This window comes from Panicum virgatum, chromosome 8N, assembly GCF_016808335.1.
Source record: "Panicum virgatum strain AP13 chromosome 8N, P.virgatum_v5, whole genome shotgun sequence".
NCBI classification, from domain to species: domain Eukaryota; kingdom Viridiplantae; phylum Streptophyta; class Magnoliopsida; order Poales; family Poaceae; genus Panicum; species Panicum virgatum.
In genome coordinates this window covers 22,345,188-22,361,041 of record NC_053152.1, presented here as the reverse complement: position 1 = coordinate 22,361,041, position 15,854 = coordinate 22,345,188, and the positions used below count along the sequence as shown (strand labels likewise).

The following is a 15,854-nucleotide window of genomic DNA, read 5'->3' as shown; positions in this document are numbered from 1 at the left end:
GATTTGGAGGCTTAGCTTACAAGATGACGAAAAGGTTCAAGCCAAAGAAATTAAGCTCACAACTTGGACATTTGATGCCCAAGTCCCCCATAAGATAATGGTAGTTAGATTTCAATTCATGCATCATGTAGCTCCATTTCCCTTGCTAGATTGTTTGCATTGCATCACCTAATGCTATATATGGTGGATTGTTTGTGTCATGACTCTAACCCATGAATAACCTACATGGTTTGATAAGTGTGTAGAAAGTTACACAAGGTTACCCTTCATGGTACACGGACTTCATTAGGTATGTATTTCATTTGTGTACCATAAACACAAGCTATAGGGTAAACTTTCTATTGTTGTCAAAAATAATGTGCATACATTTGATTAGTGATTCAAACACTAAATGCACACGTTTAGGGGGAGTTCATCTTATGGTTTGTGATTTTGAGACTAACATATTTTCAAGTTTATATTTTTGTAGTCTCATGTTGAGCCATGATCTATTGAACTAAAATTCCATATCTAAGTTCATAGGCTATGTGCTCATATATTTACTCACCTTTGTGTACCAAGTGTGTTTGACCTCAAAGACTTTCAATTGGTATTTAATTTCAATTGATATCATTTGGCACAAGTCTCTTTCAACTTGGTACATGCAAGGTAACCACAACCCCCGGAGGTATGTAAGGTTCTAAAATTCCTTTAATTGGTATCTTTGTCAATTCTTTGTCTTCATAAAGCTACTTCCGTGCATGATATGATCTAAGCTCTGTTTCAAATGTCTAGTTGCGCATATGATTTTCACATTATTATTTTTGTGCACACACTTTGTGGAAAGCTTAGCTCACGTCATGCAAGTTTTGTGATTTTGTGATCCACCTTAGTAATTACTCAATTGGTATCTTCATTGATATTATACAATTGGATCATGATTAATGGAACTAACTCCCTATGCTACTAACTTTTCCCTTTGAGCTATATTATTTTGTCAAGCCTTTTTAGGTGATTTGCTAAAGGGGGAAGAAGTTTGGATCAAAACAAGGTAAAAATGAGTATCACCCAAAAAGGGGAACAATTTTGATTCCAAAAGGGGAGAAAAAGAAGAAGAAGTAGTAAACATGGGGAGAAACAAAAGGGGAATGATAGATTTAGGGGGAGCCCAAGTCAACATTGGATGATGGTAAGCATCCAAGCAAATGTAAGTGATTCAATTTTTCAATTTTTGCAAAATTTATGCTTGCTTTGATTGTGTTGTCATCAATCATCAAAAAGAGGGAGATTGTAAAGAAAATGGCCCCATTAGACCATTGTTTTATAATTTTGGTGATTGAATAACAACGCAATCAATGGGACTAATGAGTTTGTCAGGTGAACATTAATAGATCTCAGAGATGAAGCAAAAAGGCCAAGCAAAGCAAAACACGAAGAAAGAGCTCAAAGAAACCCTGAATTGGACGAGTTCTGGAGAAACAGTATCACCGGATGAACCGGTGACACTGCACCGGTCTAACCGGTTGGCAGCAGATGCACCGGTGTAATGGGCCATGCAATGCCTAGGCCATGTAGAAAAAAGCAAGTATCACCGAATGCACCGATGATGTTAAGTGGGAGCCTTGGTGCAACCACCATACTATCACTCTGAGAGCATGTCAAGTGGATGTGAAGAAGTTTTTTTAGCACCGGTTGAACCGGTGGTGCACCAGGCAAGGCACCGGTGTAATTTTAAGATAGAAGCTGAAGATTTCTACAGGACCGGATGAATCGGTGAAGCATCGGTGCATGGGACCGGTTTAACCGGTGACAGTCTCGTCAGCTGTCAGAAGGCTAACGGATAGTGCAGAGCCGTGAGTGACCGGATGCACCAGTGCCCTACCACCGGTCTATCCGGTGCTTTACGCAGAAAAGCCCCAACGGCTCTATAGACTTGGAGGCCTATATATATGCCATCTCCCGGTCATTTAAAACTTGCTGGAGTTGCTACAAGTCTCAAACACACCCAAAAATATTTCCAAGCCATCCAAGTATTTATTGATTATATCTTTAGTTCTTATCACACACACAAGAGAGTGTTAGTGCTAGGTTAGCTCTTTAGAGAGTGAACAAACAAGACTTTGTGTCTTTGTGCTCTAGTTCTTGAGTGAACTAAAAGAAGATTTCGGTGCGCCGGCACCTTAGAGTATCGGTGGCTCGCCGGCACGTTATCAACCCTCCGACTTGGTGTGGAGCGGCGACGACATCCTTGTACGAGGAAAGTGGAGACCCTCTTTCCTTTGTGGAGAAGCTCCTTAGTGGAAATCGGGATCAAAGTGACCGTGGTTGAGTCCGCGGAAGAGACTTGATTACCGAGAAACGATACTCTTATTGAGCGCTTCAACAACGTGGATATATGTGTCTTTGTAGCTAACCGAACCACGGGATAAATACCCGCGTCGAGAGTTTGATTTTTCCTATCCCGCTCTTTAAACTTTCACAATTCATACTAGCTATTCTTGTGTGCCTTTACTTTTTAGAGTAGTATTTTGATAGGAAAAAGCTATAGATTACTAAACTCTTTTGGGATAGGAGTTTCACCCTAGAACAACCTTAGTTGCATATATAGATAACATGTTTTAGTTTAATATTATGTAATTTAGTTGGAGCCATAGGTCTAGATTTTAAGTTGCCTAATTCACTCTCTTCCCCTTTTAGATTAGAGCACACGATCCGATCTTTCATAAGCAAATGAAATAAAACAAGAATTGTGCAGTCCCGAATTGAATAAGAATAATTTGAAAAATTCATAACCCAAGACTGCATAAAAATCTTTACCAAAGTTGAGCAATTCCTCAAAAGTGGAAGTTACGTACAGTAATAGACTGAGAGTAAATACAAGCTCATGTACCAGGATGTAAATAAATACAAGCTCATGTACCAGGGTGGGGGACTGCAGAGCTCGAGCAAGCCTACAGCCAGCATTAGTGCACCCGACTTTGACGAATGGAAGAGGGAAACACAATATGGCCCAGCCCGATTTTCCAAATAGTGGTTAAACTAGCCCAACAAATATAGCTAAAAAAAACTCTCCCAACAAATCCACGCTCCAATTATCATCATTAATTAAGTACATATACTAAAGGGCCAAGATTTGGGGCCTCCTCATGAGTCGTGGCCCCACGTGGGGCCCGTGCACTGTTCATGCGGGTCCCACATACTATTCACATGGGACCCACGTGGGCCCACGTACTATTCAGGCGGGACCCACGTGGGGCCCATGTACTATTCAGGCGGGACTCACGTGGGGCCCACGATTCTATTAAGTTAGTCTCTTTATCTTAAAAAATATTTCTCTTCCATTATTTGACAATACAAAATATATTTAACTACTTCCTACATACAAAAATAATAACTAAACTTTGTATACTATATTTACATGTGGTAGTTGTACTACTTCTTGGGTTTTGATTTCCCTCCGTAAATCCACAAAATATAATTAAAATGTTCATTCATTTCTAATCTTACTTTTTTTCCTACTAAAGTAATTAAACTATACCTACTGACACAAAAAAAATTCCTAAGGAAAAATTACCTGTACCTCTATACTACAATGCTTGAGATTGGCGTGCTCTCAGACACAAAACTACTATGCCGCTTTACTGTAATTTTTAGATCTAACTCAATACATCGATACGATGTTGCTTCGAACATAGTAACAGATAATATCTTTCTATTAATATTTTAGGTCCATATTTTTGGTATAGGCGCGCGTAGCGCGCCAACCTCACTAGTTTCTCTAATTTCTGTCCCCAACTCCAAATTTCAGACCGCTCACGCCAACAGTTTCCAGTAGCTTCCCCCCACACGGCGGCCGCAGCATCATCCCATGAGCCGGCCCACGGGCGCGTGGCGACACCAGCCGCAGCACCGGGGGCGCATGTGGGCCGCCTCCCCGTTCTTCCGCAGGCAGCTCGTCCTGCTCCGCTCCCTCCTCCCCCAGTCTCCTCCACCCTCCTCCGTCGCCGGCTGCCGCTTCGCCCACCTGTCCTCCCCCTCGGGTACCTCCGGCTCCCTCCGGGCCGCCCGCGCCATGGCGGCGGCGACGGTGTACGAGGCGGACGCGGAGGCCGTCGTCCGCCGGATCACGCCGCCGCTCGATCGCGCCAGGCACAAGGGTCAGGCAGGTGAGCCGCGGCCGTCTGCCTCCGTCTCCGGCTCCCCGGGCCGTGCTTGTCTGCTTCTGAGCGCGCGTGTTCGGCGGATGGGTTTTGGGCGGTGGTGCCGCTGGTGCGTGTGCGCTCGGTGTTTGTAGGAATGCCCCGCCCGGGTAGGTTTGTGGTTGAGGATTGGTGGCAGATTGTGTTTTGTGCTGCGAACTCGGTGGGTCGATTGCGGGGGAATTTGCAGATAGGATGGTGTTGGTTCCAATTTGATGGAGGAACCTTTGGGTTGTTGGGAGTAGGGTCAGCACCGGACATCTCTGGTGAAAATTGGTATTTTGGTAGGATGAATTCAAGCTCAGTAGGCTCAAACGCTTAGGTCAATCTTTGTTTTTCTTGCCGATTTGTTGTGTGCTAATTGCTAAAAGCTGTATGCCTGTTTGCCACTGATGGGTGTGGGTTTACAAAGCTGTAGTGTTTTCATTGGGTAAATCACGCAGTACTCAGAAGGATAATATGGCACGCAATTCAAGGATGCAGGCATTTTTTCCAGTATGATTTTCGTTTTAATCGTTCTCATTTTTGTTAAATTTTGGAATCACGAATTTCACAAAAAATGGTTCATGTGTTTACATCTTGTATAGAAGTGTGGCTTCTGCTTCCAGTTAACTCTGGTGTGTTTCAAATGAAAACTTCAATTCACAAGAGCTGCTTTGGTAATATATAAATATGTTTCTTTTCAATTTTCAGGAAAGATAGCAGTAATTGGTGGATGTCGCGAGTACACAGGCGCTCCATATTTTGCGGCTATCTCTGCCTTGAAAGTTGTTAGTATCTTCTTAATGTTTCATCACAGCATGGACCACATGTAAATGCAATTATTTCACATGATGTTGTCCAGGGTGCAGATCTTTCACATGTTTTCTGCACAAAAGATGCTGCAACAGTAATTAAGAGTTATAGCCCTGAACTGATTGTACATCCGATACTGGAGGAATCATACAGTGTAAGGTAACTTGATTTTTTTCTTGTTTCCAAGCTTATCGTGCAATAATTTTAATATTCTATAGGATCTCATGCTGTAAATAACTTTGTCAGAGATGATGAAAGAGCATCTGTATCTTCTAAAATTCTCACTGAAGTTGCAAAGTGGATGGAGCGTTTTGATTGCATTGTCGTTGGTCCTGGCCTTGGAAGGGACTCATTTCTTCTGGTTTGCTTGCCCACATGTCATCTTTAACAAATATTATAGATACCTCTGTCCTATACTCCTATCGAGTGTTACTGATTGCAACTATTTTCCTTGTTCTACTTGAACTTTCAATCCTGTAGGTTCCGTTATACTAAGTCTTAGTTTGCATTCATTTATGTTTTGGGCAGTTTCTTATTTGTCACTATTTTGAAATTCATTTGCCATTGATGTCTCAGTGACACATTGGGGCCCACTTGTGTCACTGACAATGGCAAATAAGGAATTAAGGGAAATTGCAATGGCAGCAAATGGATTGACTGAAAAAGAGGTTGACTCATTGGGAAAGGAAATACAAAAAGAAGGAAAACAGTTTGCATAATTTCGTAATCATTCCAGTATGTGCGTGGATTCTAGTAATATAACATAACAAGATAGAAAGAACCTTGCAATAGAGGATACCGTCTAAACATTAGCCAACTGTATGATATCTAACATTCTAACTTGCTGTTCAGCTTTTTGTACATGGATATCAAACCACTTGGGCAAGATTGTTTGGCATGGAAGCTACATATTTGCAGTACAAGCAAGGGATAATTTTTAACAGAATTGTTGATGAGAACTCTGTTGATTGTTTCCCCATATTATTTATCTTTTTATTTTTCAAAAGATTCCTTTTTGTTTAGATTATGTGAGCACAGTCTAAATACAATGTAATAATATTGAGATCTCTGCTTTCTAATGTTTGTTTCACATATCTTATTTGTAGGATTGTGTGAGTAATATTATGAAGCATGCAAGGCAGGCTAATATTCCTACTGTTGTTGATGGGGTACTAGTTGATGGTTTCCCCCTTATTTCCTTTATCTTAGTTATTACTCTATTTTAAACTATGTTAATGTGGCCTGCAGGATGGCCTTTTTCTTATAACCAATAACCTTGGTCTTGTTGAGGGCAACCCTCTTGCCATTTTAACACCAAATGTATACGAGTACAAACGTCTTGTTCAGAAGGTCCTTAACTGTGATGTAAATGAGGAAACTGCTTCTGAGCAACTGATGGAACTTTGCCACAAGTATGAACATAACATTTGTATAATGTTTGTTAAATGCTAGTTGTAATGTAACTAATGTTTTCTGATTCTTTTGTGCATTCAGAATTGGTGGTGTGACAATAATGCAGAAAGGAAAGGCAGATGTCATTTGTGACGGTAAAACAGGTATTTAGACAGCTTCTTAACTAAAAGGCTAGAAACGTTAGGCACAAATACCATTTCATTATTTCAATATATTTTTATCTTCTTGTTTTTCAAGTGACGCAAGTGAGTACTTTTGGTTCCCCAAGGCGATGTGGTGGTCAAGGGGACATCCTTTCTGGAAGGTCGGTTACGTTCTAAGAGCTGAATGCTGGTTATTCCCTTCTCCAATTCTACTTTGACTTGCCTATCTTATAATTGGTAGTAGCAATATAAGATGGACATTGTGTCTACCGGTTGTACTTTCAAATATTTGTAGTAATTGTATGGTTCCTGTTTATTACATAAGTTTCATATTACTACTATCTGAATCAAATGCAATACTACCAGTACCACTGTTGATGTGGCACATTTTTTCTAGCATCAATACATTATACATTCTTCAGTTGTCACAATATTGATGTTTACAATCATATGATACCTGTTCTTTTTGTTGAGTGATGTCTTTTCTTTTTGTTGTGTGAGCATGCATTCTCCCCTGTAGACCTTAGAACACTTGACATTTATAATTTCCTATGGTTCTTTCCTGATATTCTTTGTTGGTGGCAGTGTGGCAGTATTTACATCTTGGGCACAGCACTTTATCTTGTCAAATGAGCAACCTACAGAGAAGAGGTAATACTGCATTTCTGCTTTTTCCTCTTGATTCATAGTGAATCAAATTTGGGCTTCGTCCTTGTGTAATGCAGAGTCAATCCTACGACACTTGGGTGCATAGCTGGCTCTCTACTGCTCAGAAAAGCTGCATCGCTGGCTTTTGAGAAGAACAAGCGTTCAACAGTCACCACAGACATCATCGAGTTCTTGGGCAAGAGGTCTGTGTGCTTGCACCACATCTTGAATGTTCTGTACTTCAGTTCTTCATTTTCATTTGCTCGACCTTTTGCCTTGCAGCTTGGAAGATATCTGCCCTGCTGAACACTAGTTCTTGTCGGTTCATGTCATGCATGTACAGCTCTAGCCCCTCTAATAAGGTTCATCCATGCGTTTTGATCCCTAGATCTCCTTTTACTCTGTACACGTCCAATAGGAATAGGGTGTTACCATGCTTTGATCCAATGTTTATTGTCCACTGTTGAGAAGAACTGCGGTAAAATCATGGAATATATGTTTTCTGAGAATTGAAACTGTGGAAAGACTGGTAGAATGCTAAACGCATGCTTCCCAAGTAATGCGATAGATCTCTAGTTGTCACCCATGGCAATGTTTGGGTTGGTATTCTACAAAGTACCAAGTATGTCAGATAGAAAACTTTGAATGTAAAATGCGGATGTTTAAACTGATGGGGTCGAATGATCGATGAAATGTTGTCAACAACAATGCTATCCTCACATATTGACCGCACTTGTCCTTTGCTCATCAGATATCATGATTAATTGATTATGCACACCTACAACCTACTCTCAACAACATCACCCTCGCTACATATATTACCGTGAGAAATAGCAGCCAGAGCTAGCAGTAGTGGGCATCTCTTTTTTTTTTTGTAGGAGAATTTAGCTACATAGGAAAAACTTAGCTATATGTGAGATGAGCAAGACATGGAAACTTTATTATAAGAGTGGTAGGCATTGAGACAGAGGTGGTCACCCTAGGCTCATAGGGGTGCTACACAAGATCCACAAGAGGTTATTTTTACGTATCTCCCGTACGTGAAGCAAATGGGCATCGTGGTATTTTCAGATGCCCTATGAGAATGGGCATAGGAGTGGAAGGGCTGTGGATGGGCTAGGCTTGACTGGCAGTGTGCGCGGGCGCGAGGGCGGCACCGTGAGGCGATGGGTTGTAGAAGCTGTAGCCGGCAGGGGATCACAAAAAATACGTTGCTCGCATGGTAGCTAGTAGTGGTAGCGTTCAAGGATTAATGTGAGGGTTGCAAGGAAGATTAGTAATATTTTTTTGCACGAGAATCTCTTTTGTGTTCGCTCTTTTTTCCTGTAATAACATATAGGAAAAAGTTCATTTTACTATCTTCACCAATTTACTTTGTCTAGCTATTTAACCCCGAACAGAATTAAGTTTTGATTTACTCCCTTCAACTATTTTAGTTGGTCCAATCTACCTTCTAACTATTTTTGTTGATCCAAACTACCTTCTAAATGAGATTTCTCTTTTCTTTTCTCCACATACAAGTTGAGTTTAAGCTCAAATTTTGCAATGTGACTTGTAATGAGATAACACAAATCTCATTGCAAGAGGGTGAGCTTGATTCATCAATTAAATCAATACAAGAAGTCGCCGTATCCTTTTTAGATTCAAAGATTGATTTTGATGCCTTTTTATAGGTAGCTTTAGTTTGTTCAAGAATCTCAATTTTTTGGTTAGCTCATTGTTTGATCAACGATCATAGTATTGGTCAATTCTTTATAATTGGATGATGAGAATTTTTCAGCTAATTCTTTATAATTGAATGGTGAGCTAGCCAATTTATCTTTGAGGTCCTTATTTTTAGGAAGTAATTTTGTTATAGCTCCCTGAGTGCGAACAAGATCCACAAGTTCATGAAGAGAAGGGCAAGAGTTATCATCACTTGCATTGCTATCACTCATACCTTTGGTCATAAGACAAATATTTGATTATTTTGATGATGGCAAGAAGATATGTGGCTTGTGGTGGATTTCATCATCACTTGAGCTTGTCATATCAAATCCACCCTTTGCTATGCTTGTGAAAGCCTTCTTGCTTACCTTTCTTTCCTTCTTTTTTTGCTTGTGTTTTGCTTTCATGTGAGGACAATATTCAATGTAGTGTCCCTTCTCACCACAACCAAGATATTCCTTTTCTTGTTCTTCTTTCTTTGGTTGTTACTTATCAATTGCTCCATGGTAGTAGGGACACCCTTGGAGTTGAACTTTTTGAGTAGCTTGTTGATTCCTCTAACAAGTTGCTTGATTTCTTCACTATCATCCGAGGAGATACAACTTGCTTGATCATCATCTTCCCCTTTTTTCATCATCACTACTTTCATCTTCACTTGAGCTTGATTCTTGCTCTTGAGCTTTCTTGATTGATTTGGAAAATTCCTTATCTTTAACTTTCTTCTCCTTTTCTTCTTTGCTTGATGTATCAACATCTTGACATGAAGGAGAAGGTTCATTATCAATCTTCATGGATATCTCATGAGGAATGATCTTACTCATTAATACTTGAGTGGGCTTCATCTTGCTCAAGTTCTCAAACAAGTGGAACTAGGTGACGATGGCGGAGTACCGGTCCTTGGGAACACTACAAGGTTTTCTCCCTGATGCAAGGGCAACATTGTGTTGCAATATGACTTATTTGGCTGAAATAGGCGCAATTGCAGCCAAAAAAATTGGTCAAAAACCCTTGAGTAAAGCTCCGTAGTCTAAAGTTTGGACCACAAAACATTTTTTCCCTTGCAATGATGTACCTATTGCAACATAATTAAGTGTGGCAAGACACAGCTAAAGTAATGGTTGGTTGGGTGGTAATAAACCTTATTGCAACACATCTTGTATTTCCCTAGATAGCTATAATAGCAATAAATAATAGGTATTGCAGAAAACTATATTGCCACGTATCACAAACGCGGCAACAGGTGGTACCCTCTATCGCCATGCTCGCAGTTTGGGTGCTAAAGGTGCATCCAGCTATTGCCACGTTACATTTTTCATTGCTATAGTTGGACCCTTCTATTACCATTCTAAATGTTTGGATGCGATAGGGCAGAACCTCTATTGCCACTCTAAAAGTTTGGATGAGATAGGGGCGGCTCTATTACCCCCCAATCATTTTGGGGTGCTATAAGTGAACCCCTCTATTACCATCATGGTGTGGTTGCTAAAGGTGAACACATATTTTAGGGACTCAAAACAAATTATTCATGTCAAATTCAGATTAGCACATACACCTTTGCATCCCAACAACTCTTGAAACTGAAGAACATGCAGTGGCAGTACTACTTGCAATAACAAACATACATCCTTCCAGTTGCTTATCTGAAGCTAGGTTTAAAAGCATATATACAGATATATGAAATCCCTATAGAACAACTCGTGAATATAACCATGGGTTATCTGACCAACGTAGTTGAAAGATATGAAAAAAATAATAATAATATAACATCAGTAATATCCTTCGTACTCGATCAGTAATATGTTTCTAATTAGTATCCACTGAACTGCTTTGAGGTCCGAGCGCCACAGAGAAATGTACCTACTAATCTGGATGATTTACAGATCTAATCCATTATAGAGGAAGGATCGTAGTGGACTGCTGCATTCCCATCGTTCTGTGAGGTGCAACAGAAAAGCAAAAGGTACACTACTGCGTTTTTAGGGGGCGGGTAGATTGGCGTTTTCAGGGGCGGACACGTGTGACACCTCTGGTGTCTGCGTACTAAAATCCAGTTCATTTAACTCAAATAAATTATAGAAGGGGTTTTGGAAATTAAATTCAGAAAGAAAAGGGTCAAATAAAAGTCAAACTACACATCTGGAAAATAGAATGTGAGAGTAAAGGGGTTAAAAATATACTCAAATTCTATTCAAAAAATATGCACAAAAATAAGTTTGGGTTGTAATTGGTACCTTAAATGACATGTACTAAATTCAACTTTCAGCAAAATTACCTCAGAAACCAAATAAAAATCAAAGACTTTTGTGCAAGTTTGAAATTTTAAAATAGTTCAAAATGTGGACTTCAAATGGAAACTTTCATAAAACAAAAATTGTAGATCTTGAAAAGTTACACAAGTTTGGTATTCAAAACTTTTTCATTTGAGACCCAAAAAATAGAGAAAATTTTAGTTTACCGAGAGGTACCTAAGATTTCAGAAATTGCAGATAGGTCCCTATCTCCATTTCCCCTCCCCTGTCCTCTGCCGCGGCACAGCCGCCCGCCGTAGGCGTACGGTGGACACCGTCCACGTCCATCTGGACCCCCAGGAGCCCCCAAAACTGCCGCTTGGCACTCTAGCTGGCCACTCCTCCGTTCGCCACGCGCCCCAGGCCCCTTGGCAAGGCGACACGCCGCCCGCCATGCACCGCGCCGCCTCCTCCGGCCGCCACATCGCCGCCGAGCGCTCCTGGCTCAGTTCGACCTTCCCCAGGCGCCGTTTAGCTTCGTCTCGACGCTCTCCCTCCTATAAATAGGAGCAGAGCCCCGCCGTCGCGCGACCCCTCTCATTCCCCCCTTCCTCCACCGCTCGCCATCGCCGGCGAGCTCGACTCGCGCTGACAGGCCATCCCCGACCCACATTGCCCCCTCCGACCTCATCAGCAGCCTCACCCAACTCCATTGAAGCTCACACGCACCCCAAATCCCACTAGAAGCCGCCCAATCGGCGGCGCCCAATCGCGCCGCTGCCGGCGAGCTCGAGGCTCACCGTGGACTGATCGATTCCGGCAGAGACCGAGCTCGACACCTACCCCAGAAGCTTCCTCATGCTCTCGCAGTGCTCGTGCACTCGGCGTTCGTCCACCCCAAGGTCTCCTTCCTCCACACCGCCGGCGACCCGAACGCCACCACCGCCATCAACGCCGACGACCTCGATTCCGGCCACCCCAGCCCCGAACACCGACGTTGGTAGGTAGCTCTCGAACTCCTCTAACCCACGCGCCTCCCAGTCGCAGCCCCGGTAAGCCCTGCCTAAAAGAACACCACCGGCAAGATGCGACTGCGGAGAAGGCCGGCGAAGGATCCGGTTGTAATTTTTCTTTTTTGTTCAAGGGTCTGAATGCAAGTTTTTCAGAGTATGGCAGTGAAATTCAAAAATGCATAACAAATCATAGAAAAACCATAAAAATGCAAACTCAAATGGTCTGGAACCATTACACTGAGATCTACAAGTTTTGTTACACCCAAATCTTCAGAAACCATACCCATTTTAATCTATGAAAAAGAACAGCAAAAACACCTAATGTTTGTTCTGGAAGTTCTGCTCACTGAATGACCTTGATTTTTGGATATGATTGGTTCTGGTAGAATATTAGACTTATCATAAAAAGAGAAGAACTGTTTGAACCTGTTAATTGGCTTAAACAACCAAGATTCTCAAATCTGCTAGTGAACTTCTTGATTTAATGTTGGAAAACATGGATATGTTTTTGTTCTGCAATTTTTTCTAGATGCATATGTAACTGAGATCTTGCAGATCCATAAGTTTAAGAAATGTTAGAGCTAGTTTGCTTTGTACCATATTTAATGCTTGTTTAATCAACTTAATTCACCATATGTAGTTAATTTGCTTTTAAAAAAATCTAGATTTATTTCTGGAGTCTTGTTCTAGTCCTGTAATCATGCCTGCAAAATTTGAGCTATATTTACTGAGAATCATGCTTAGTATACCATGGCTAGGTTTGCTATTTTTGTTCTGGGTAAAATAGGCTGTATTTGATCATAATTTTTGGACATGTTCTTAGTTAGAGAACATATTTCCAATAGTAAAAATCTCACATGCAGTACTGATCATCTTGAACCTTGAATTAATATGCAAGCTCATATAAAGTTAAATGCATAATTAATTTATTTGGTAGAAATAATGCTAGATCATTTTTATGGAGCATGTTAATACCATATTTAGGTTCTGGTAAAAGTTTGAGATCCAAAATCCATGTATAGCTTTCTGTGGAATTTATCTTTGATGATAGCTTGATGATTTTGTTAATTTTATAACCCCTGCTGCATAAGTAAATAAAATCTGGAAAATTTACAGTACTGAGTAGAAGGTATATAGATGCTCCTGTAACTTTTGTAGCACCAGAAACCAAGCTCATCATTCTGTGCAAAATTGTGAAGTCATATAGTAATCTAATTGCATGATTTTGTATGATTAAATGCTTTATGGTTAGATGCTGAAATTTATACACTAGATACTAGATTGTCTGAGCTACTCTGTATAAATTTTTCACCACTAGTTCATGAGTATGTTTTCCTATATGAAATATTGAACACATGCTAGATTTTAATGCTAGGAATGGAAAACAACCCACACACTCATTCATGAAGATACTTAGTTGTAATTACTACTCCATAAATGACTGCCCAGTAAATGAACTCACAAAGATCATCATTAAGTTAATTTTGTTGGACTACAACTTTATCATGAAGGAAAGAAATCATTTATCCTATTGAAACCATGGAAATCTTGCATTGCATATAGACGCGGTTAATCTTGCCGATGGAGATTACGAACTGGTTCTCGCGGACTCTCTGTCCACCTCGGAGGTTAACCTTAATTGTACTAATGTGAATCAAGACCTGGGCCTAGCCCCATAGGACTTTCTGCCTGACAGTGCCCAGGATGGCAAGCCCCGGTGCATAATCTCATTATTTTCAGCGTTATTATTCATCTAACTATTCAGATATGTTGTAATAATTTTATTGTGCATTTATGTTTTCTAGGAGTTGATCGAAAACCTTAGATGCATGATCCCTAGGTACCTATGTTCGATATCCGGATCTTTTTATCGACTAGTTGCCCTGCTAATTAGGAACAGTAGAAGTCGAGTGGTTTCCTGCCTCTCGCGAGCATATAGGAATTGACTGACTTTAAATTCCTGCTGAAATATAAGGACAACAGGTGGGGTTGTGTAGTTGTGATACCTCACTGGTGTAGTCAAAAATGGTTAAGATTGCAGTGTGTGGCTCATTTCGTTAGGCGTTTGAAAGTACTAGCCACATGTCGAGAAATATGGTAATCGGTAAACTCAAGTACCTGATTGGACCGGCGAGTGGAACGATCAATCACCCTCTTAGTAGATTTAGGTTTTATTTTTGTCCGGACGTACGGGTGCAGAGTGGTCGGACTCTGTAGTCGGGGAGGGTGACCCGGATCCATGGACCGGAAAGAAAGGGGAAAGCGAAGTCGATCCCCATGCGTGTGGTCTAGGTTCCCCTGGCCAGATTGAAATTTGATTCGGAATCGTCCGCCTCTCACGGCATGAGATTGCTTAATGTTTTCGGTCACACAGAGTAACAAGTGGAACTTGAGGTTGATAATACTGCTGTATGATTAAATGGTTGCTCTACCATGTTTGAGTAGAGATAGATGCAAACTTAGAACGGTTAATCCAACTAGAAGATGGCAAAGATAAAATCTTGAAAATAAGGATCAACTCTTAGTGGTGTTTTTGGCAAAATAAACCCCACAAACCAAAAAGCCTTGCATGTCTAGTTATCGGACTATGCTATATCCGGTGACGGGTAAGTCTTGCTGAGTATTAGTATACTCAGCCTTGTGGCACTGTTTTCAGGTACCAACTTCGAGGATTTGATTGCAAGTCTGAATTGGCCGTGTACTTTGCCTCCGGGCTGGTCTGTTGAGTAGGATGATCCTTCGGCTGGTGCTGATCACCCTCCCGCTGAGTGACATTTTCTTACGGGCTTTATCGATTCGTCATTTCCTCTCGTTAGACGTCTTTTACTGCTTCCACTGAGACAATGAGACTTGAATAATTCAAGTAGATGGAACTCTGTAGTACTTTACTTTGCTGAACTTGGTTTGTAATAAATTTACCTTCCGCTGCAAAACTCTAAGATGTATGAGATGTTTCTGTGTTGAAATCTCTGGGCTTACCTTCGTGTGAGTGTTGTCTGCGCGATCCTGGAATAGTATGGCTTTTATCGAGGCTTCACTTGAGGAACTGCCGGTGCGTGCCAAATTGGGTCAGAGTTGCTTAGCAATGAAGATCAGTGCACCCGGGCCCAGTCTTTTGGGTGGTTCCGCCACAGCTGGCATCAGAGCTCGCCGACAGCCTACCAGAGATGGCAACATCTGTTTTCAAAACAACAAACTAAAACTTGACTTCAAAACTACTAAGTTTTTGAAAAGTCTAGGATCTCCAATGACAAGTTTAGAACGTAAAGCCCAAGGGGATCTTATAGGTATAATCAGGTGGCTTATATTGTATGGCTAACTTCCAGCACATTACATTCCAGTATTTAAATTCCGCAATTTAATTCTGCAACTACATCATCGCCGCGGAGGTATGCTTGCTCAGTCAGCTGAGGGAGTCTGACCTTCCCGTCGGTGATGCGAGCCGAACGCTGGAGCTCAAGCAGTGGCCTACTTGAGCTGCTGCCCATATACCAACCTCGGTTGATTATATGGGGAGTAATGGTTCGAAACTGAAATTCAATTCCCCTTCAAAGACAGTACTCAGTCAATACGTTGTTTCGATGGCGTATGCTTAACGTTATCCATATGACGGTAATTGTATGGATGCCGGTTCTATAGTGATCGGTAATATATGAGAACGCTTTTGTGAGTGCTGGCACGGAAGGTTCATTTATATACTGTCAATTTTCTACAGGTACGCTAACTCGA

General features: G+C 41.2%; 1 protein-coding gene across 2 annotated transcripts; it reads left to right on the top strand.

Moving 5' to 3' along the window:
• Positions 1–3,795: 3,795 nt before the first annotated feature.
• On the top strand, positions 3,796–7,896 carry LOC120685479 (ATP-dependent (S)-NAD(P)H-hydrate dehydratase). Of its 2 annotated transcripts, XM_039967428.1 has the most exons (11): positions 3,796–4,145; positions 4,872–4,948; positions 5,023–5,132; positions 5,220–5,334; positions 6,080–6,142; positions 6,222–6,385; positions 6,468–6,529; positions 6,624–6,690; positions 7,115–7,180; positions 7,255–7,380; positions 7,460–7,896. In XM_039967428.1, exons 1-11 carry the CDS (start codon positions 3,848–3,850, stop codon positions 7,488–7,490), a joined length of 1,179 nt encoding a protein of 392 aa, XP_039823362.1. In that variant the 5' UTR covers positions 3,796–3,847; the 3' UTR covers positions 7,491–7,896. The 2 variants fall into 2 exon arrangements, with proteins under 2 accessions (XP_039823362.1, XP_039823363.1); XM_039967429.1 differs by lacking the exon at positions 5,220–5,334 and having other exon boundaries at positions 3,815–4,145; positions 5,023–5,127.
• The last annotated feature ends 7,958 nt before the right edge of the window (positions 7,897–15,854 follow it).

Excerpts from the sequence above, each read along its gene's own strand:
- LOC120685479 (XM_039967428.1), top strand. The coding sequence starts at position 3,848 with ATGAGCCGGCCCACGGGCGCGTGGCGACACCAGCCGCAGCACCGGGGG. Across the intron at positions 5,335-6,079 it reads GAAGGGACTCATTTCTTCTG|GATTGTGTGAGTAATATTAT; the intron begins GTTTGCTTGCCC and ends TCTTATTTGTAG. Across the intron at positions 7,381-7,459 it reads ATCGAGTTCTTGGGCAAGAG|CTTGGAAGATATCTGCCCTG; the intron begins GTCTGTGTGCTT and ends TTTGCCTTGCAG.